The sequence below is a fragment of the Heloderma suspectum genome, chromosome 4 (assembly GCF_057233095.1).
Source record: "Heloderma suspectum isolate Gila_16-S chromosome 4, 16-S_ref, whole genome shotgun sequence".
In the NCBI taxonomy this organism is placed as follows: Eukaryota; Metazoa; Chordata; class Lepidosauria; order Squamata; family Helodermatidae; genus Heloderma; species Heloderma suspectum.
Window position 1 is genome coordinate 204381869 of NC_139461.1, and position 22535 is coordinate 204404403.

At 41.4% G+C, this 22535-nt stretch overlaps 1 protein-coding gene across 1 annotated transcript in view; it reads left to right on the forward strand.

Moving 5' to 3' along the window:
* SYDE2 (synapse defective Rho GTPase homolog 2) overlaps positions 1-22068 on the forward strand; it is a 48910-nt gene extending 26842 nt beyond the window's left edge. The window contains exons 4-7 of the mRNA XM_084848219.1: positions 1913-2039; positions 11409-11590; positions 14783-15014; positions 21578-22068. Coding sequence (XP_084704345.1) covers positions 1913-2039; positions 11409-11590; positions 14783-15014; positions 21578-22068 — 1032 coding nt within the window. The remainder of the gene's footprint in view (positions 1-1912; positions 2040-11408; positions 11591-14782; positions 15015-21577) is intronic.
* The last annotated feature ends 467 nt before the right edge of the window (positions 22069-22535 follow it).

Sequence of the window (22535 nt, forward strand, 5' to 3'; positions counted from 1 at the left end):
TGTCATCAAGGACCAAGGTAGCCATGATGCAATTTACAATGGTGTGATTCTTAAAATAGTAAACAGCAAGTGCAGGGAACCTGTTGGATCAGGACCCTGGTGTGGAGATGGGAGGGGAGCTTTAACCCTTTGTTCCCCACTCTGTTCCTCATCTGACTCAGGGAACCTGTGCCTGCTATTTGGATAGGAAGGAAAGCTTCCATTGGTGAAAATGGTGGCCTTCCAGCGCAAATAGCAGACTCCAGCATGGGGGTGGGGAGGTCAAAGCTCCTTCTCCCATCAAGGTCCCAATCCAGATCAGTTCCCCCACCTGCTATTTACTCAAAAAAAGATCTAACATGCTATTCATGCAATTGCTAATTATATGAATGGTGACACATCTACTTCGGGCCTTAGGGCTTTTTTAGGTCAGAACCAGCATCTTGAATGAGCCTTGAAGGTAATTGAGAACAAATGCAGTAATAGTTCTCTACTTTAATTGGTTTGCAGATATCTGTATGACTACAAATATATTCATACTTTACCCTGTCCCATAACAATTCAGGAAATTAGCTGTTTTAAGAGCATCAAAAAGCATTTATTGTAGTTGCTTCCAGAGGAGTAGCTGTGCTAGTCCATTATAGCAAAAATAACAGAGAGTCTTATTGCATCTGGTGAAGTGGACTGTAGCCCACAGGAAAGCTTATGCCGTAATTAATTTGTTAGTCTTTAAGGTGCCACAAGATTCTTTGTCATTTAATGTAGATAACTAAAGCAGAAGCTTTAATTTGGATTGCGAAGCAGTTGTTCATCTGTTTCCACATCTGTTAGAGAAAATATAAAATTGAATTTGCATGTAGACAGGATTACTCCTCATTTGGTTTTGATTAGACTTTACCACTATAATACGATGCTTCCAGATACAGTTCTTTGAGTGTCAGTTGTATTCAGCATCTAACGCTCATAAGCTGTACACTGGGAATGGCGGTTATCCCTGCTAGTCCAAATGGGGGACCAAAGATCTGTTTTAATGGTACATCCAGAAGCATAATAGATGTGCTCCATCCCAGCATAAGTTGTTGTTGTTGTTGTTGTTATTATTATTATTATTTGTTACATTTATACCCCATCTTTTATGTTTAAAAATGCCCAAAGTGACTACATCTTCCTTGCTGTATCTTTTCTCCGCTTCTGGATTGGCTCTAGAACATCTAGTTGTAGAGGAAATTGCCATCTGAAAAACCCCTAGTGATAAATTGTAGGGTTGCTATGAAACAAAGCGCACCATTCTGTGATTTGGAATTTTGTTACAGCACAATCCTGTGCATGTTTAGACAGAAAAAAGTCCTACCCCTCCCAGCATGCCTCAGCTAGTCATGCTGGCTGGGGCATGCTTGAGGTTGTAGGACTTTTTTCTGACTAAGTATGCATAGGATTGTGCCTTTAATTATTGAATTAGGTCTGGCCTGAAATGGACCCTAAATACCTGCTTTTTGTGGCTTATTTATTAAACTTCTGTGGGTTCCCAATAAAAAGAGCCTTTTTAGCCTGTTCCTAAACATCTGGGTTGCAAATAGCCTAAATGTGATTTCCTCAGGGCTGGCAGTGCCTATATGTAGGAGGAAATCCTTGGCTCTGAGTTTCTACACCATTGGATTGAAATAATCACCTTATTTTAATTTGTGTTAGTACTGGCACTGTACTCCATACAACATTGGTAACCATTATTTCTTTTTCTGGGGAAAGGTTTTATTGCATGCTAATGATACATGCTGTTTGTCTCCCAGGTCTTTTTGAAATCTTACATGAACACCTTGGTACTCTTACTGAGAATATTTAACATTGCATTTATGCTTGATATTTGATTTACATGCTTAGTACTCCTTCAGTGGCAAACTTGGGCTGTGTGGTAAGGCTGTGATTTTGCTTCTAGGTTGTAGGCTTGTACCGTTTATGTGGCTCAGCTGCTGTCAAGAAAGAGCTTCGGGAGGCATTTGAGAAGGATAGCAAAGCGGTAACTCTCTGTGAAACCCAGTACCCAGATATAAATGTGATAACAGGTAACAAACTTGCTTTTTAAAGAAGAAGTGAATACATGCTTGAAATATCCAGAATGTCATTTTGAAAATAACATTTTTAATTTGATGGGCCAAGGTGGATACTTTGATATTATATTGCATAAGCAAATCCTGAAAGTAGTTTTTAGGAAATAATGTCCAATCAGTGACAATTTATTTTATTTTTATTTTTTTGCCTGGAGGTTGCCTGCTATGGTAACACTGTCTCTGCTGCAAGTTGAGGGGGCTTCTTTGGTCATTTAGGGTGCAATCCTATGCATGTTAAGACAGAAAAAAGTCAACTCCCAGCATTCCCCAGCCAGCTATGCTATTGTAACTTCCTGTGGCATGAGTGGGGGAACTGAAAACTACTGTGGGGAATTCATGCCATTTCATCATATTACATCTCCTGTCTTTTTCGCTCTCCTGAAAGTGACATAGATGGTCTGTGTGTGTGTGAGAACTCTCCTGCAGTTTTATATCTTGATCCATTGCAAGGGATTCCTGTGCAGTGAGGTAAAAGTTAACAGAGATAGAAGAGATCAATTTTCTATAACGATGTGCAAGCCATCAGCTATAACTCGGCTGATGTGCAAGCCAAGCTTTCTTAGAATTTGAGGTCTTCAACTTCAACAGTTACTCAGTGCTTGCAGGGGTACAAACATTCTTTAGCCCCCCCCCCGCAATGCCCTGATGGGCTGAAAATCCCCAAACAGCTCAGGAAGGACTGTGTGTGCTCAGTGGCCATAGAATATTTTTATTTATTTTATTTATTTAAAATATTTCTTAGCCATCTTTCAGGGCAGAAGCCCTCCCAAGGCAGCTTACAACAATAAAATACATAAAAATAGAATACTAAAAGTGATAAAAACATGAAAACTATAAAAACAACTATAAAAGCCAACAATTAAAACCAACAATGATGTTAACATCAGCAACAGCAACAGCAGCAGTCATATCAATAGAAGGCCAAGGTAAAATAATACGTTTTCAAGGCCTTCTTAAAAGTCTGTAATGGTGGACCTCTGATGGCAGCTTTTTCCAAAGATGTGGGGCCACTTTAGAGAAGGCCCTCTCACGTGTTTTCACCCACCTGATTGCTCTCATGGGTGGGCAAATAAGAAGGGCCTCTCTTTCTGAACTTAAAGTGTGGGCAGGCTGATATGGGTGTAGGCGGTCCTTCAAGTAACTTGGTCCCAAACCGTTTAAGGCTTTAAAGGTCAAAACCAGCACTTTGAATTGGGCTCGGAAATGCACCAGTAACCAGTGCAGCTGGTGCAGTGTAGGCGTTGTATGATCGAATTTCCTCACCCCCACCAATACTCGGGTGGCTGCATTCTGCACAAGCTGGAGTTTCTGAACCATCTTCAAAGGCAGCCCCATGTATAGCACATTACAGTAGTCCAGCCTGGATGTGACTAGTGTGTGGATAACTGAGGCAAGGTCCATCCTCTCCAAATAGGGCTGCAGTTGGCGTACCAGCTGGTAAAAAGCACTCCTGGACACAGCAGCCACCTGGGCTTCCCCAGTTAGCTCAGAGTCCATGAGGACTCCCAGACTGCGCACTTGGTCTTTCAGGGGGAGTGCAACCCCATCTAAGACTAGTTGTAAACCTCCATCTGAAGTAGTTGGTTTCCCAAGCCACAGTACCTCCGTTTTGTCTGGATTAAGTTTCAGCTTGTTCACCCTCAGTACTTACTAAAAGCTTTTCTACATGAGGTTGTTAAACAGCTGTTAATCAGCTGTATCTCCTTTCGGTTTTGTTGAGATTCAAGCACTACGCAAGGCACATATCCTTGCCTGCTTTTCCACTACATAACCTCTAGGTGGCCCTATGGTATAGCAGAATAGCACAAATACACAAGTAAAAAACCTGTTTTCTTCCAGTTTTACAATTAAATGCCGCACTTTCCCTGCCCCAAAAACCCTCCCCCAAAGTGCTCTTTAGACACAGAAACGAAACTGGAGGGTCATGATGTCATCTAAAGAACTCATAAACAACCATGAGTAGGAAATGATGAGCGCACGATAAATGCCTCATGTAGAAAAGCCTTGACTGACTGGGTGACTGGGTGGATGAGCGTGGTAGAATGGAGTGGCTGGAATCCTGAACAGCAGCAGCACTCCAGTTCCCACTTATAGCATTCTAAGACCCATCTCTGGTGTAGATGAATTGGAGTAGCTTTCCTGGGCTATCTGGAGTCATTTGATAAAAATGTGTTGTGATTTAAGTTTTCACTCAGTTGAATAAAAACGTTCCTGGATTCCCTTTCATGGAAAATTTTTGTTTTGCTGTCCTCCTTCATTTTGGATGACAACAAATCTCAAGAGTGGAATTTCCTGTGGGATGGAGAGTTTCAAGCAACACCATTTGAATTACAGCTGTTTTAGAAGTAGAATGTGTCTTGTATTCTTGCCTCTTTGAATTTGAGCTGCTGCAGCTGCTTTTATTTCTGTGCACAAACTTTGCTTTTTAGTACGTGCAGTAATGAGAATAACTTCATGTATATACTGATGGGATCTGAGCTGTGGTGACTGACCAAGAAAGAGATCTTGGGGATGTGATTGACAGCTTGATGCAAATGACCTAGTATGCTACTGTTGTGAAAAAGGCAAACACCATGTTAGGCATAATTAGGAAAGGCATCAAAAATAAAACTGCCAATATCTTACACAAATCCCTTATACAAATCTATGGTGTGACCACACATGGAATACCGTGTACAGTTCAGGTCACCGCACCTAAAAAAGGATTGTAGAGTTGGAAAAAGTGCAGAAAAGGGCAACTAACATGATCAAGGGGCAGAAGCAATTCCCCTATGGGGGAAGATTACAGCATCTGGGACTATTTAGCTTAGAAAAAAGACAAGTAAGGGAAGACATGACAGAGGTGTACAAAATTGTGTATGGTGTGGAGAAAGTGGATAGGGAGACATTTTTCTCCATCTCTCATAATACTAGAGCCCAGGGCCATCCCTTGAAGCTGATTGGTGGGAGATTCAGGACAAATCAGAGGAAGGACTTCTTCACACAGAGCATAGTTAAGCGATGGAATTCGCAAACACAAGATGTAGCGATGGCTACCAAGTTGGATGGCTTTAAAAGGGGGTTAGACAAATTCATGGAGGATAAGGCTGTCAATAGCTATTAGTCTTGATGGCTATATACTGCTTTCAGTATCAGAGGTAATATGGCTATGGACACCAGTGGCTGGGGTACATGAGTGGGAGGGTGTTATTGCATTCATATCCTACTTCAGGGTTTCCCACAGGCAGCTGGTTGGCCACTGTGTGAACAGAATGCTGGTAAGTGGACCCTTGGCTCTGATCCAACATGGCTCTCCTTATGTTCTTACGTAGCCTTGCTGGCTTAGACCAAGGTTCTACCCAGGCTAACATCTTGTTTCCACCAGTGTCTAGCCTATGGGAAGCCTATAAGTGGGGCATGAAAACAATAGGCCTTCACCATAGTGTGTCCCTAGCATCTGGTATTCAGAGGCATGCAGTTCCATCTGACTACCGTGACTAATAGCTGTTATTTTTAAAAATGCGTTTCTTAACCACATTTCAAGATTGCAGTCTTCCCAAGGAGGCTTACAGCATAAACCATACAATTCTATATAAATAACAAGTTCATAAAATCATTTAAAAACCAATTTAAAATAAACCAGTAGCAAAAGCAGCATGTGTAAAATACCTTCAGTCAAAAGCTTAAAGGGAAATAAGTTTTAAAAACAGGAACAGATGGGGCCAGCTCTATGTGTTTGGAGAGGGAGTTTCACAGAGCAGGAGTCACTACTGAGAAGTCCCTGTCTCTAGTGTCTCCCAGCCTGACACGAATTTGTCTAAAACTTCAAAGAAAAAAGCTACCTAGTCTAATGAAACCTATATATTATATTAAAATATGACTTTCTAGTTGAGAATGGGTGAAAATATCAGATACGTCACAGCTACAGTGTACATTGCAGTGCCTATATCCTAATTTAGGAGGTAGCCTTCTTTGAAAAAAAGAAAAGAAAGTTACCTCCCAGCTGATGCAAATGTCAGTAATATGTGGATTAACTTGTGTGTATGATAACTGAATTGTTAGTCTTCAAAACTCATTGCTAGTGATTTATTCTGCAGACATTGACAGAGTCGAGTGAATTTTGGGATTGCATTATGCAAACATAAAAAACGGTGTGGAGCATACAGTTCAGCACCCTAGGTATCTCAATTTTCAATTAAAAATGCATTAATGTTTTTAAAAGATGCATTAATGTTCTAGTCCTCATTAATTTATTATTTATTTCATTTCTATACTGCCCAATAGCCGAAGCTCTCTGATAATTAATGCCAAAGCAGCACCTGTTGAAAGCTCAGAAATCAGAGTAAAAAAAGAAAAGTGTGTGGAGGGGGGAATTATAACTTAGTGGTTAAGTACATGTTTTGTATAGAGAAAGTCCCAGATTCAGTTCCTGACATCTCCAGTTAACAGGATCTCAGATATCAAGACTGGAAAAGATTCTTCCCAAAACCATGGAGAGTGGTGCTACTCAGAGTAGACAGTACTAGGCTAGTCAGACCGCCAGTTGGACAGTATACACAACCCTGTGTGTCAGCAAGGACTTAACTTGAACTTCAGCAGCAGTTCAGATAAGGCCTGTGCCATTTGTTGCAATAAGTGAGAGTATGCATTGAGAGTATGCATGCAATAAATGCCTATGCATACTCTGTAACAAAAATCCAAATTGGGATGCTCTTAAGACAATCAAAATTCTACTGTCAGAATAAATAATGCCAGTGGTTCTGCTTCTGGTGATCAGGTTTTTAACAGCCTGCGAATTTTTTTTGTGATAAGGTCATATCTGGTAAAGCAGAACCACTGGCATTTTTGGTTTGCCACAGCAGTGTGGCACCGCACTCTGGCAAGCATGACAAGCAACCAGACTTCCAGCCTCAAAGCTGCAGGGCTGGGTGGGGATCATCCCGGCGGTTGCACTGAGATTTCCACCTTCTCGTCAGCTCCAGAGTTGGGAGAAAGGCTGAGGGTTGTTTGGCAGCTGTATGGCCAGTGCCCCTGGAGCACCTTTGTGGCAAACTCCCCTCCCTGCCTTTCCTGATCAAGAGCAGGAAACACTGAACAAAGGAGCTTGCTTGGCTGCCACTGCTCAAAGGCATCCCAAGAGCCTTTGCCAGCAACACCCAAATGGCACCCTCTGCCTCACTCACGGTTTCCAAATGAAGTGCTGATAAAAAGAGAGAGGAGACTCCTATGATGCCCAAAAGAGAGGAGAGAACATGGAAACGGCAAACATATTAATTGTGCCGGGAGGCCAGTAATTATGAAAACAGTGATTACTGTATTTCTTTAAAGCCCACCCTGTGACTCCTTCAAGGGCCTGCACACATCCTAGGCATTTACAAGCTCTTAACCATGAGGACTAGAAGCTTGCCTTGTAAAAATAAGACTGTGGCTCTTTGGGTGCCGCATTCAACATCAGAATTGAATTCTGTTCTTAGAAGGTGCATCTGCTGACCTGTGAAGGTGGGGAGAGAAATATCTCTAGCTATATGAGTGAAATGAATGCAGTTGCACTTTGGGGGTTAGAGACAGTTTTAGCTCTTATACTTGTAACGGTCAAACTGATGCATACAAGAATATGATACACATGTTTCTTGTTAAAAGTATTTTGTTGAATCCTCAGTCTAAATTGTAGCTCTTAAAAAGCTTCTTCTTGTTTGATGGTGTTTTCCTTTAAAACTTTTTTTTTAAAATGTGGTATTTTATTGTCCATTTTTTCCCTAAGACTTTAAAGGCATTCTCTGTTAAAAGCTCCCCAGTTGGTCAAGGAATGCACATTTAATTATTAAACCTTGACTGAGAAATGCTGCTATGGCTGGCACTGGCTTACGTGCAATTAAATGCACATGTGATTCAGAATAATGTGCCCTGCTAGATTTAGAAGCTGGCTGCTTTCTGATATTGCTGCATCATGTCTGCTTCCAGCCATGTGAACTCTCATCTTGGAGTAAAACATGTCATACAGTTAACAGTTCAGCGGGTCAGAAAAATGAGAAATTAATGAGGTGGATTGGGGGAGGTATGTGTTTTCTGCTTGCTGCCTAAATTGGTTTGGTGCAGACAATGGTTGTATCAAGAAAAATGCAGCTGTCAGAAGAGGCAGGTCCATAAAAATAACTGCCATCTCTTACAGGGCTCAGTTAGTAAAAGGATTTGGAGGTGGGTCAGAGGGCTCACAAGTTATTCTGTTCAGGAATTAAGCAAGAGAAAGTGTTTTGAGAAGGAAATACCAGGTGACTCTGTTGCATAGCTCAGTGCTGATGCTGTTAATAGATGTTCCAAGTAGTGCCTCTGTATTGAATGCTTTAAAACTGTAGAATAGATTGCTTTCCCTGACGTGTATATTTGGTGCTGGAGTCGTCTACAAGACCATTTTTTTTTCCAGCAAGGTAGCAGAACTCTTCTTGAGGTACTTTATGTATCTTCACTTTTTTCACCGTGTAAACCGATAATTTACAAGGACTGGTTTCTGTCCATTTATTCCCTGTGTTGGTTTATGTTGCTCACTCAAAATAATTGTGTAAAATGCAGCCCTTTGGGTTGCAAGAAACCAGCAAACTCCCCTCGCTTGCCAATTGGGTTTGCAGATTTGGTGTCTGATGGATCTCCTGTGCCTCTTAGTAGCTGTGGAATTCATAAGGAGCTGTTTACTGTCATGTTATGATTATACAATTAGTCTTTACATTCTGACTGGTTCCAGTATTCCTTGACACTGAAATTATGTAGTCTTTAGGGCTTTTTGAGCCCCCCTTTAATGAAGAGTGAAGATGGAATCCCTCACTTTACTCTTAAGGATTTTGCTCTTAACAAAGTCTTCAATTAACACAGTTCACATTACAGTTGGGTCATAGGGCAGGATTTGTGGTAGGCACACTGAGGCTTGCAACAAGTCTTGCTTTGTTAAAGAACACTCAGCAGTGGTATTTCTGTCATGGTTCGGGGATTAACAGGGCCTTTATTTGGCAGATACTTAAACTGGTATCTCAGCTTCCTACTTCCAGCTCTCGTTGTTTTCATTCTACATTAAATGGTGCTATTTATTGGAGCACAGGTTGTGCCTACCGAGTTGGTTAACGGCTCTTAAATGTTTATGAAAGGTGTGTTTTTTTAATTTAAAAGATGGGTAACTGACCTGAGATTTTAACAGTTTATAAAGTTAGATGCTTTGATTTTTGTGCCTAGATATTTTGTACCACAGAATATAGATTTTGACTGGGATTTTGGATATTCCTAAAATAAGTAGGATAGAGCAGATTAAAATTTTACAGTTGTAAGAGTTTGTGATGGTTTGCCTATGGTGTATTGTTCATCCTGGCTGCTTGATGTGAGTTTCTTAAAGCAAGTGTTGGGCCTGAAATAAAAAGTATTACAAATTCTGTGATGCAAAATAGATGAAATGCTTGAAATACAAAATAATCTTACATAGACATGTGAATACTATTTTAAAATCCATCCATCCATGTGGAATCTGTTTAGAGTCCCCGTTGTGTTTAAATGAACATTTACTTATGTTAAAGGGGGAAAGCCTAGTGAGGCTTCTACTGTTAGTCTTGGCTCAATAGGCACCATATAAGACATATAGGCAATGAACCAATGTAAACTGTAGCAGAGGAATTCAGTAGCTGCTAAAGGTTTCCCTCTACTTCTTTCAATAGTGGGCATGTGGGAGAAATTCCTGATCGCTCCTTGGTCCAATTCCTTGTCCACAGCCACAACACTTTATGCGTTCCTGTGGCAGATGGAATCTTGGGTCTTGTCTACCCATGCAACAGAACAAGGTGGCAGAATCGACCGAACCACTTCAGACTTCAGGTGGGAGACCATGTTTTTGAATGCTCCCCTATGTCAAGAACTGTCTAATAATAATAATAATAATAATAATAATAATGGCAGCACAGCAGACAAAGGGGTAGACAGTGTGTTTTCCATTTCCTTGGAGATTTTTATGTAGGGGATCAGTCAAAAATGGGATGCTCTACTTTTAGCTTGAAGTAATGTAGTCTATTCTGCCATCTCATTTCACTGCAGGTGTAGATCCAGCCACAGTGTATAAATTTGTAATCTATACTTCATCTTTTACCTTCATCTGGGATGATCCTCACTGTACTGTTCAGGTCAGAGGAATGATGTGGAGCAGCAGCTGCTTCAGGCTATGAATCCCCCCCTCCCCGGATGTGAGTGGGTGATTTTTGTGGGTTTTGTGAGTCTGCCAGTTCTGTGGCTTTGGATAGTGTCACAATGGTAAAGTTATAGAGTACTTTTACTTCTGGAAAGAGCCTGTCAGTTTTCAAGAGCTGCTGCTGCCACTACAACGAGATCTGTTGATATGGGGAACGGCAATCTTGACATAAGACCATAGCCTGTCTTGTACTACCAAAAAGCATAGGGCAGCTTTTCCTAACCTTGGGTCCTTAGATGTGGTGGACTACAGCTCCCGTTATCCCCACCCAGCATGGTCAATAGTCAGGGATTATGGGGGTTGTAGTCCAGCAATATCTAGGAAACTAAGCTTGAGGAAAGCTGGCATAGATAAACCAGATTCTGTGATGCAAAATATATGACGGAAGAAAGAATCTGCAAAAAGAAGGGAGTATGTGACTCTGCCCTGAAAGTCCAATTTTGAGGTTACTGTTACCATATGACAGCCTTCCTCAACCAGGTGTCCTCCAGATGGGTTGGCCTACAACACCACACTGGAGATGATGGGAGTTGTAGTCCAACACATCTGGAGGGCACCTGATTGGGGAAGGCTGTCATCATATGACATAACTCAATGGAATCAAGATACTTGGTACAATTTGGTAGGATACCTGTGGTGGAAAGATCTGCATTATGAATAAGAAAAATGATCACTTCTTAGTGATAGTAATTTATACAGTGGGCTGTTCTTAAAATGTTTTGAGTAACAAAATGTAGGTGTTAAAATATTAATTATTAGGTATTATTTTTATGTTGGCAAGCCTTCATGAAGCACAAAATTGGCCCAGTTCACAAGCTCACCACAGCTTAAACAAGCCACAGTGGCTTACGAACTAGGTCAATGAATCCAGGATTTAGGGGAGAAGAGTTAAAATCAGAATTAGGAATCATTTTCAGAGTTGAGAATCAGAATTATTTTCAGGATTTGCGAATAGTAGTTTGCCATGTAGTGATGCTTGCTCATGCACATGATTTGAGATCTTGTGGTGGTTCTGGGAGCACACAGAATGGTATACCACCTTATAGTTTGTCCAGGGTGCCCACAGAGTTTCCTGCTGCTGTGTCACTTCATAGGAAGTTCATTGCACATTGTTTGCATCTCTTGCGAAGGTGTCCTCAAGGATTATTTAAGAGAATTGCCTTCTCCTTTGATCACCAAACAACTCTACGAAGCAGTATTGGATGCCATGGTGAAAAAACCCCTGCAAATGACAGCAAACGGATGTGAGAATGACCCTAGTGATTCTGAGCATACAGTGGCTCTCTTGGATTGTCTGCCAGAAGTCGAGAAAGTAAGTATTATTGGTCTCTTGTGGATGGCTTATATAATGCCAAATCTCTCTCTTAGTTTAAAAGAAAAGAAGTTTGCATTAAATTGTGTCATCATCTGAGCCAAGTGGGTTCATTCAAAAGATGATGGACTACATGAATCTTACAATGGGATGACTGCAAATATCCCATTGAGTGAATCCGCCCTTACTCATGGCAATATTATGCTGTTTTCATCTCTCTATTGCTGTTTTTTCTCTCTAATATTAAACAGCATTAGCTGACATCTTTATCCACATTTATATTGGCATATCTCATGCAAAGCACTTGCTTTCAAGTCTTATTAGAAGAATTTGCTAGAGTCCTATATTCTGCCTCCAAAAGTAGCCAGTCCCTGTGCAGCTCACATTTAAGGCACGATAGAAGGGAGGTTCAGACAACCCCCCTCCCACATTGAAAGAACATGTGAGGGGGCTGTGTGGGTTAGCCCCCCAGCCATTTATTTATTTATTACTCGCCCATCTGGCTGGTCACCCAGCCATCTGTGCATTCGGATGGCATGTGAAGGGGTTTTACACACTTACTGATGTGCACATGTAGAACTCAAGGAAGGAGAACCCTGACCCAGTTACATGTGTAGAGCCCCTTGATGAGCCAGTGTGTGGGAGCATGGCTATCCCACACAGCCTCACTACCTCCCCTCGCATATTCTTCCAATACATGAGGGTGTCATCTGAATCTCCCTAGAGACAGCCCCGATACCCGTTGTTTGTCCCTAGCATTTGTATAATGTATACAAAATGTATAAACCTCTGGGTGCATTGGAAGCTCCATTTTAGCTACCTTGTCAAGGAAAATAGGCCTGATCCTTTCTAAAATCCATCTATGCTGGTGTTCATCACTAGATGGAAAACCATTTTTGTAAATTAATGTTTGTTGCGGCGTGGTGTTTCAGAGCATATTGGGAGTCTCTGCTTCCAGTATAAGCTGAACCATGAAGTAGAATCACCTTAAGCAAATCACTGTCTCTATCTTGGCACCTATCTGTAAAACAGAGAGGACATTACTGGCCTTTCAGATGGTTGTAATTATTATAAAGCTAATGTATATTAAATGCTTTGAAAACCTAGCTAAAATGCTATAGAAATCCAAAGTATTATGATCAATTCCGTGTTGCTTAAAGATTAAAGACCAGGGTCCTTTGTTTGTCCTGAACCTACTGCCAGGTACTTTCATTGGAAGATCTCAAGTTCTGATGCTGAGGAAATAATTTAATTTTCTCTAATCCTTATAAAATGTCCCATATCTCCCTAAACCTAAAGGCATGGGGACAGACTTTGCAGAGAATATGGGCCAGTTCATGTCACGCTGGCAATTCCTGGATTGTTTAACCCAAGAATTGTAGGGATGAGTGGAGAGTGCGAGACATGCACTCATCATTTCCAGTTTTAATTAACAACCCAGGAACGCGCGGTTCCTGAGTTGTTTTGTGATGTGCAAACCCAGAAACTCTGGGTTGTTTATGGGTTAAACAACCCAGAGTTAACCCAGCAGTTGCCCATGGTTTGTTGTTGGGCTAACTTTGGGTTGTTTAATCCATAAACCCAGAGTTTCTGGGTTCACACATCATGAAACAACCCAGGAACCAGTCATTCCTGGATTGTTAATTAAAAATGGGAAGAACAAGTGCATGGTTCGCATGCTGTTCTTGTCCCTGCAATTCCTGGGTTAAACAACCCAGGAATTGCCGAGTGTATCAATGAAGTGTCAGGTTGCTGTGTGGTGAAAGAAGGTTCGTGTTCAGTTACAGCACCTGTACCAGTAGTGAGCAAAGTGAACTATAGATATTTGAAGCAATCCGCCAAGCTCAGCTACTGTGTACCCTATGAATGCAGTAGCATTGGTGGATTATTCCCATGTATATAATGATGCAGGAGCCAAAGAAGAAACATATGTATGTGGTAGCAAACAACACATGCAGCTGCAGTCCCACTTTTGAATATTTGTTTATTTGCTGCACAGTTCCTTCTACTAAAGAGAGAAACAGTTCTCTAAACTGAACCATGGCTTGCCTCTTCAGCAGTAAAACAAAAAAAAAAAGCTCCAGCTCTTTCATACATACATACCCCTTTTTAGATCCCTGTCAGGCAGAACAGCTTGTGGTCCTTTTCACATAGCGAGAAAAGGACCACAGTACTGTGTGGTCCTTTTCACATAGCGAGAAATAAATACTCAGACGTTACATAGGGTTTATGAAATTGAGTGAGATTGTGCAATGGCTGTGAGTGACTAAACATAAATGAAAGGATTTAATTCAATGTTGTTGATAGAAACAGAAATTGATTTTGAACAAAGTAGAACACAGTGAATATTTAACCATCAGTCAACAATCATGTACCTGTTTTGAATATCAGGGTGTTTTTTTTTAAGTGACTTGATAAGCTACCAGATGGTGACTTTTTCCTTCTGCACTATGATGTTCAGGCACTTCTAACTAAAAGCGGTTGCTTCATTTTTGTACATACAGTCGGCACATGCTTTATTGCAATGTGGTATTCTAACCTTCTGTCAAGGACTCCAATGAAAAGAACCAGCTGTACCATTTTATAGGCAGGCAGCTAGACATTGGCAACGTTTTTCTAAGCAGAGTTACTTAACTCTGAAGCCTTACAAAAAGGACTATTTATGTTTTTCTCTATTATCTTACCCTTTCCTCATCCATCAGCTTTGGCTTCAATCTTAAACATTAATCCAATGGGTTGCCATTAAAGCAGTTCATGGGACTGGGCTGATTGTAAAAGCCTCTCTCTCTGGACTAAAGATGATATGAACCATAGCTAAAATGGCCCCATGCCTGTCTGTCACTAATTACGCATCCAATATGTTGTACAGCACAATTCTGTGCATATACTCTATTGCGTGGGGCTTACTTCTAGATAAGTGTGCATGGGATTGCAGCTTAGTACCCTTTACAAAACTTTCCTGGAAGAGGAATTACAGAATAGTGAGCAGCTGTAAAAACACCAGTGCCCTTCTGTTTAACACACACAAAGGTACTATCAGAAGGTTATCTTCTGTTGACTGTTGGCATTGTGCATAAATGACAATGTTGTGGCTACATTAAAAGGACAAGACCTTCAGGAAGATAAAACCTGGCTCTTTTTTTCTGCAGATAACTAACCAAAACAGTTCTTTTTTTTCAAAATTTATTTTAGGCAACTCTAAGGATGCTGTTGGACCATCTAAAATTGGTGGCTTCACACCATGAAGTAAACAGAATGACGTGCCAGAACTTAGCTGTATGTTTCGGGCCTGTGTTACTGAGCCAGCGGCAGGAAACCACCAATCATAACAACAGAGTTTTCACAGATTCAGAAGAGCTTGCCAGTGCCTTGGATTTCAAAAAACACATAGAAGTTTTACATTACCTACTCCAGTTGTGGCCAGGTAAAAAGTCTTAGCGGCGTGTGTGTTGAGAAGATCTCACTTTTGTTTCCAGAGGAGTAGCTGTGTTAATCCATTGCAGCAAAAGCAACAAAGAGTGTGGTGGCATCTTATAGACTAGCAAATTTATTATGGCATAAGCTTTCATGGATTGAAGTCCACTTCATCAGATGCACACAGTGTTATCCTAAGGTGGCAGTTATATACACCCGTGTTTATAGAGAGGGGAAATTTGTAAGCACTGAGGTCAGAGGGAAATAAAATGCAGAGGTATAGACTGACAGTTATGTTGTAATATGGTCATAATGACCATTCAAAAAGCAGCATTGATGGTAACACAAATATCTTGGCATTGGTAAGCTAATCAATGTCTGTAGCAAGATAAAAACTCATTATCTCAATTCAGGCCACTGATGATAGAATTTAACTTCCTGGTAAGTTGTAATTGGCCTTCAGTTTTGTGCTAGAGGCTCCCATTTGAAGTCCCCACCCCAGGAATGGCCACTTTTAAGGTCAGTAACAGTGTCCTAGGAGGCAATGTTTTTAACTTTTATTGCATTGTTTATTGTAAACTCCTTTTGAGTTTCTGTGAGGAAAGAGGGGAAACAATATTTTAAATAAAAGGTGGTAGCAGTAATAACTTCTAATTTTGTTGCACGTGAGCTGCAGTAGAGGAAGTGGAAAAATAGGAAATGTAGGCTAAAGTGCTCTTTCCCTGCACAATTACTGGAAAGTAGTTTAGCAAAAATGCCATGTTTTCAATATAACTTGTAGCATTTCAGAACACTGGTACTCATATAGTTGGGGTGGCAGTGGTGGAAGAGGCTCCCTCTCTTCTTGCTTTCCCCCCTCTCACCAGTCACTTGTGTCTCAACAGATAACTTACACCCTAGGAGTATTTTCAGAATGTTTGCTGAAGCCAAAAATACTTGGTATCAAGAGCTTAATTCCATTTCAAGCAGAACTATTTCAGTAGTCAGGAGTAAAGATGATGATCCCAGTAAATCAAGTAGGCAAAACAGACTGGGAAATCTGATTGCGCAGTGGAAGATAGTGTCATTTTTACATAAGTGTTTTTTGTTGTTGTATGCCTTTTGTATTGAGGAGTAGCAGTTTTGAATGAGCCATGCCTTGAGTTTATTAAGATGGGCTAATTGCAATTCAAACTTTTTAAGGTTAACTGTGATCAAGTGTTATGTCTCTTTGAAATAGTATAGGACCTTTGTGCAAGTGATACTTGCGTTATATATCTTCAAACTAAGTGTGATATTGGTTAATCAACACAAGCTGAAGAGATGCTCACAGAACATTCTCAACAATGTGTTTAGTACGAACAAATGTTTTGTAGGGGATAGATTGGGTTTTAACACATTTTTTTTTTTACTGAGTAGACAAATTTAATTAATGTCAGGCTGGTCTTGAGCCCCTTCTTCCACCTTGATTTTTTATTTTTGAAAGATAAGGTTGTATCCTTTCTTTTTTTGCACCCATTCCAGGCTGCTGTAGCAAATCCCTGAGGCTGTGTGTGGGATTATAAAAACAGCGTTAGATTTACGACGTTACCCTCTAGAAGACAAGCAATGAGGATAGGGAACCAATTCAAAGCTCCACGTGGATTTACTGCAGTTTCCAACCTTGTCATATATCTGTGGTGTATTAAAGATTACCAGACAAATTCATTTCTTGATAAGTTCTTGCTAGATCAAATGGGCCATCTGAATTCTCCCTAAGGGGGTAGAGAATTCCTTGGTGCTACCCACTTGCTCCTATCTGATGGTTGATATGGACTACAGAGGGAATGGAACACTTGCTGCAATGCCGCTCTACTTCAACTGGCTTTGAGGTCCTAGAACCATGTTTAGAAGCTGCCCTTGTCTCCTCCCATTCAAGCTCTGTCATCAGTCATGAAGACAGGAAAGATGGAGTGTGCAGAATAAAATTCTAACTTCGTTGTGCTGCACAAGTTGGAGGTCAGTAATGTTCAGGAAGCCAGCTCAGTCTTAGAGACAGATGTTGCATGAGTAACAATGCCAGCGCTTGATCTTCCATCTCCTGCCCGGCTGTCTAGTGTCTTATTTGTTTGTTTGTTTACAATATTTGTATACTGCTCCACATCCAAAGATTTCGGAGCAGTGAACAGCAGATAGGATAAAATAATAAAAACATTGTGTTAAAATAATTAATGTTTTTAAAGTGAGTTTTGACCAACTGTGGCTGGTCACTTAAGGAAGGCCTCCTGACCTAACAATGTCTTCAGGAGGCATCAGAAGCAGCACAACATTGGCGCCTGTCTGACCTCCAAAGGCAGGGAATTCCATAGGGAGGGGCAACCACACTGAAAGCTCTTTTCCTGGTGGACTCCAGTCAGGCCGTGGGTCCATGTGGAACCACCAGGGACATGCCCTCTGATGACCTCAGTGACTGGGCAGGTTGGTAAGGACAGGTATGTAATAACTGCACCTTCGCTGCCAACTTATGTGGTGTGCAGATGATTCTCTGTTATCTACACGTGGATCCATCCAATGCTTAACAACTTCATGAGTGTGTTCTCTCTGGATGTATGTGTTAATATACAAGCAAGCAGGTTCTGTAATTAAATTTTACAGAATTAGGGGCAGAGGAGAGTATTGATGCCCCTATGCAAAGAAGACAAAAACTTGACAGGTCCAAGCCCCTGCACAGGTTCAATATCTAGGAACATGTACTTATTATCCAAATGCCTTGAAATATCCCTGTCAGTACTGGCTCAGTAACTATGTCTCTTGCCACCATAACACCCTTTGTCCAAAGAGCATATCCTGAAAAGAATCCTATTTATGGGCCCTCTTGCCTTTCTTTGACCTTGTTACGGAGAGCCTCTGCCACTCCCTTCTTTTTCTCTACTTGTTGTTCTCCATAACCTTTTTCACAACCGTTACTCCTGAATCCTCTCAAGGCAGGCCCTTATAAATGCAACTCTGAGCCTAGTAGTCGTTCAAGGCAGCTGCTTTCCAAACTGCTTTGCGTAGGCCAGGCTGAAAGAGGAAAGTGCTTTCTGAGCAATGTGACTGTGCTTCAGCAGCAGCATCTTCTGGTGGCCGTGTGTGTAATGCCAGTGTGTGAGACAGCACAGATGTCTGCAGCCCTACATTCAAAGTCTGTTGCAGCCAGGATGACCAGGATGTCAATTAACAGTGGAAAGCTGAGGTTTTATCAGCAATTGGACAAATCAACCTGTTTGTCCAGGTAAAATGCCTAGAAAATTAGGGTTGCATATGGTTGGCCTAGGATTGATGTATCACTGATTTAAAGTGGAGTTATAAACCATCACATGTGAGGACAAGGCTTTTCTCCATTCTGTATAGCTATGTGTTTATTGTCAAAGAAGCAAATGGTGGCATAAATGAGAGAATTTCTAATGCTTCTGTAGCTGCATGGTATCATGCAGTGTCCTTTGGCTCTTCAAGAATTTAATTAAACATCGTGGAGTGAGCTCCGTTGCTCTGAAGGAAACAACGCCAGAGCATCAGTTCTCCAGAATTAATCCTATGGATTTGGAAAACCTGATAACATGCTTGTGCCCCAGTTCAGCTCCTCATTTTTTTAATAAATAGAAAACACATAGTCCTTGTTAAGTCAGCAAGCGTAACAAAGCTGGCACTTAAGGTTTAACACATGACCCCTTTGCCTTAAGAGAGCAAAGCCTAAACAGAAGAGCTTTTGTTGATGTGCAGGGTGTTCCCCCCTCCTTTTCTTAAAAAAAAAAAAAAAAGCAGAACTGTTAAAGACTAAGAAGAGACACCCCCCCCCCCCCGACTCACTTCTGTAGGGAGGCATTTGGGCTCAAACGAGAGCTCGTTCACATTATCATCTAGAAAAGTGGTGGCCACAGTAAACACTTGCATATGTTGGCTCCTAGCTTGTGTCATGCTGCTGCTGTGCAGGATTTGGCTTTTGGTATACTCCTGCAAATGTTGCTTTTCCAAGACTTAATACTACAGTTTGCTTTATTTCTTTAAAATCTGATATCACCTCCTTCAGTTCAAAGTGGTTAGAACTCCCACAGTGGTTTACCGTTATAGAATATTTTTTTTAAAAAAACCCATCAAATTTCAGTACAAACCTAAAAATGGCATTGGATTAAAATGGGGGGTGGGGGAAAACAGCAGTGGCTTCACAAGTGGGTTGGTGCCATTTTTGAAAAGAAGATGTTTTGCTTGTTTTATGTTGTATTTGTTTATTATTACATTTATATCCCACCTTTTTTCCTCTTGCAAGGAACCCAAGATGGCTTAATTAGTCCTCGTCCTCTCCATTTTATCCTCACAACAACCTTGTGAGGTAGGTGACTGGCCCAAAGTCACCCAGTGAACTTCATGGCCAAGTGGCGACTAGAACACAGATCTCCTGAGTCCCGGTCCAGCACTCTAACCACTGCACCATGCTGACCTTTCTATTTTTCTACTAAAAGTATGCCACTTTGGATACTTCTAGTAGAAAAGTGTCTAATAATTTGTAGTTGTGTATCAGACATAACATGTTGCGCACACTAGTGGTTACATGTAGTATCCATTCTGTGCCTCAAACAGAAGGAGCTTTTCCAACACTTTTCCCTTTTCTGCCTGATGCCCAATGTGAAGAATGGTCGTGTACTCTTTAGGCCTGTTTTATGCTTAAAATTAGTGGTCATTAATGAAAGAAAAGCGGAGCTGGATTTCTTCCCTCTGTTTACATGCACATGTTGCATTTCTAAATAGTAATATTCACTGCACTTGGAACACAGGAAGCCGCCCTATACCGAGTCAGACTGTTCTTCCATCTAGCCCAGTATCATCTTCAGAGACTGGCAGTAGTCCTCTAGGGTTTTGGACAGGAGCCTTACTCAAACCTACCTGGAGATGCCAGGATTGGACCTGGGACATTCCGCATACAAAGTATGTTTTCTACCACTTTTCTCTAGCCTTTTGCCCAAGGAAGCTTGTTCACATTCAAGCTCCTAATCCTTACAATTTAGGATTTTTTCCCCCACATAAGTGGTTTTGTACTGCTGCTTTCTGTAGTGCATTTGCCAAAACTATACTTGCTAGTATGTTCAATCACGTTATCTTCTGCACTCTTTACCACGTGATGCATACACTGCATAAAAAGCTTGAAATGTACCTTTAAGTGTTGTATGTGAAAGCCCATACTTTCTTTCAAACTCTCTCACCCTTTTCTCTTTTTTCCTCTTCTTACAAACTCCAGGTCATGCAAGATCCTTTCCTCCCCTGTTTCTTAGCCCTGTTTCTTCCATCTTCATGCCTTCTAACAAGCCATCCCCCTACTTGGACCAATTCACGCTACCCAGTGCTTGAATTATGAGGGAAAGATTGTGTAATGAAATCCACAATGCCCACCCCTGGACTCTTATCAGTTTTAGCCAAATCATTGCACCCCCTCCCCCACACCTATAGCCTTCTAAAACAGTAGCTGGGGAAGCTGTCACAAAAGATAAGGGGGCCAACCCCCCTCTGTTCCCCCTATAATTGGCACACTGTTCCCAGGTCTCTCAGCTTCCTTCTGGATCCTGATAACCTTCAATATTCTGTGCTGTCATCTGTTAGGCCAGGGTGGGGGACATGCGGCCCTTGAGATGTTGTTGAACTGCAGCTTCCATATTCCTTAACCATTGGCTATACTGGCTAGGGCTGATGAGAGTTGTGGTCCAGCAACATCTGGAGGCTCCGTCTCCTCTGTTTAGACCTTTTCCTTTTCCCTATCCCTTACAAACCCCTACTGATAGATTTAAGCCTTCTGGGCCTGAATGGTGCCCCTTTCGTGTTCCACAAAGCAGCCAGCGCATCTTAAAATTACACAAAACTGGCGTGGTGGTAGATGCATTAGTAATAGCAATACCCACAGGACAAAGGAATTTGCAGTTGAAATATGCAGTAGTGATTGATCAATAAAACATTTGTACTGTTTACTGTAGGAAGCCGGTAACAAGAGGAGACCTTAGTTTCTTGGGCTGTAAAACCATGAGTCCAGGTAATAAAGATACCAAATGTGTGTTGAGTTTATTTTTCCTCCCTCTGAGCTGGAGTTAATGGCTGCTTAGAAAGAAACATTGGAAAGCTTCAGCTGGCTTTGCACACATTTGGATCCCAAAAGGACAGCTTTCTAGAGTGGTGACTTTATTTACAAATGATTTAACCCTTGCTGTGCCTGCTTTCTCTTACACAACTGAATGCGGATGGCAGATGGAAGCTCTTCAGCTCTTACTTGAACTGTATTGTGATTATGGATTGTGATTAACTGGCAAAGTTAATCAAGGCACTTCTAAGTTTAATGGACTCCTGCAGTTGTAGATTGACTAAGGCATGGTAGTTTTTAGACAGAACTTTTTCTGTTAGGCTTTCCCCTCCTAATATAAGATTACTAGCTAGTACCAAAACCAAAATAGTAGAATATATTGGCTGTTAAATCTGCATGCATAAATGCATGTTCCAAGTTGTATCAAAGCGGAAAGAATGGCAACCGTTGCACTGCTAGTTTCTTTTGATACATGAAGTTCAGCTAATATGTATTAAAACTGTGTTTTGTCTTAGTGCAACCTTTGACTGCCAAAGGATCTGCTGTGCCTGAGCAGCAGTGCTCAGTGAATTATCTGAGACCCAAGAAGCAGCGGCCTCAAATGTTGAACTTAAGTGGTACCGAGGTGTCTGGGATCCTAAGGTCCAGACCAGCCAGACTGGATAGCCCTTCAAGTAACCGCTATGCTGGAGACTGGAGTGGCTGCGGAGAGAGGTACTTTATCAGCCCCAAAGAGGCTCTGAATGAAGCAGACTATGACGACGTCCCTTCCGAAGATGCAGAAAGTGGGGATGACGGCAGCAGAGTGGATGGTTCAGATAAGTTGCTTGTGCGACCCAATTGCATGTCCAAAGAACATACATTTCAGGCTTATTTGACAATGCAAACAATGGATTCTACAGTGAACCACCGGGTAAACCTCAAAGACTTGCAGGAAAGCATTGATGTTCTGATAGGAAATCTGGAACAGGAACTCAATAAAAACAAGCTCAATATTAGTTACTGATATACTCTCCCTTGGCAACACCTCCTTTTTTGGTATGCCCTTTTCCCCAAGAGAGAGTGGGGAAAGCACCCAACCTTGGGTGGAGTGCTGGTATTGTAATTGCATTGTGCAGTGGCTTTGTTCCACCATAGCGTAAGTGCGTTCCCATTGCACAGGCTGTTGTCGCATTGATAGTACCTCTCTCTCTGTCCACCCCGCCCCCCTTCTCATTTGAAGAAGGTGTCAGCTTGACCTTCTGGGTTTAAATTGATATGTTTGTGAAATGATTCTAGGATTTCCCCCTTCCCCTTCAAAGTACTGTGCACTTATGAAATTCGGATGGTTTATGCAAGATATGCAAGGCATCAGCTCTGTCTACATTACCCAGGAACAGCACTCCTTGTTCCTGAAACTTTAGCCCTGGTACGGATGTTCTCCCAGAAGGGAGGATTAATATTGCTGCTTATGCGATAATATGCAGCGCAAAC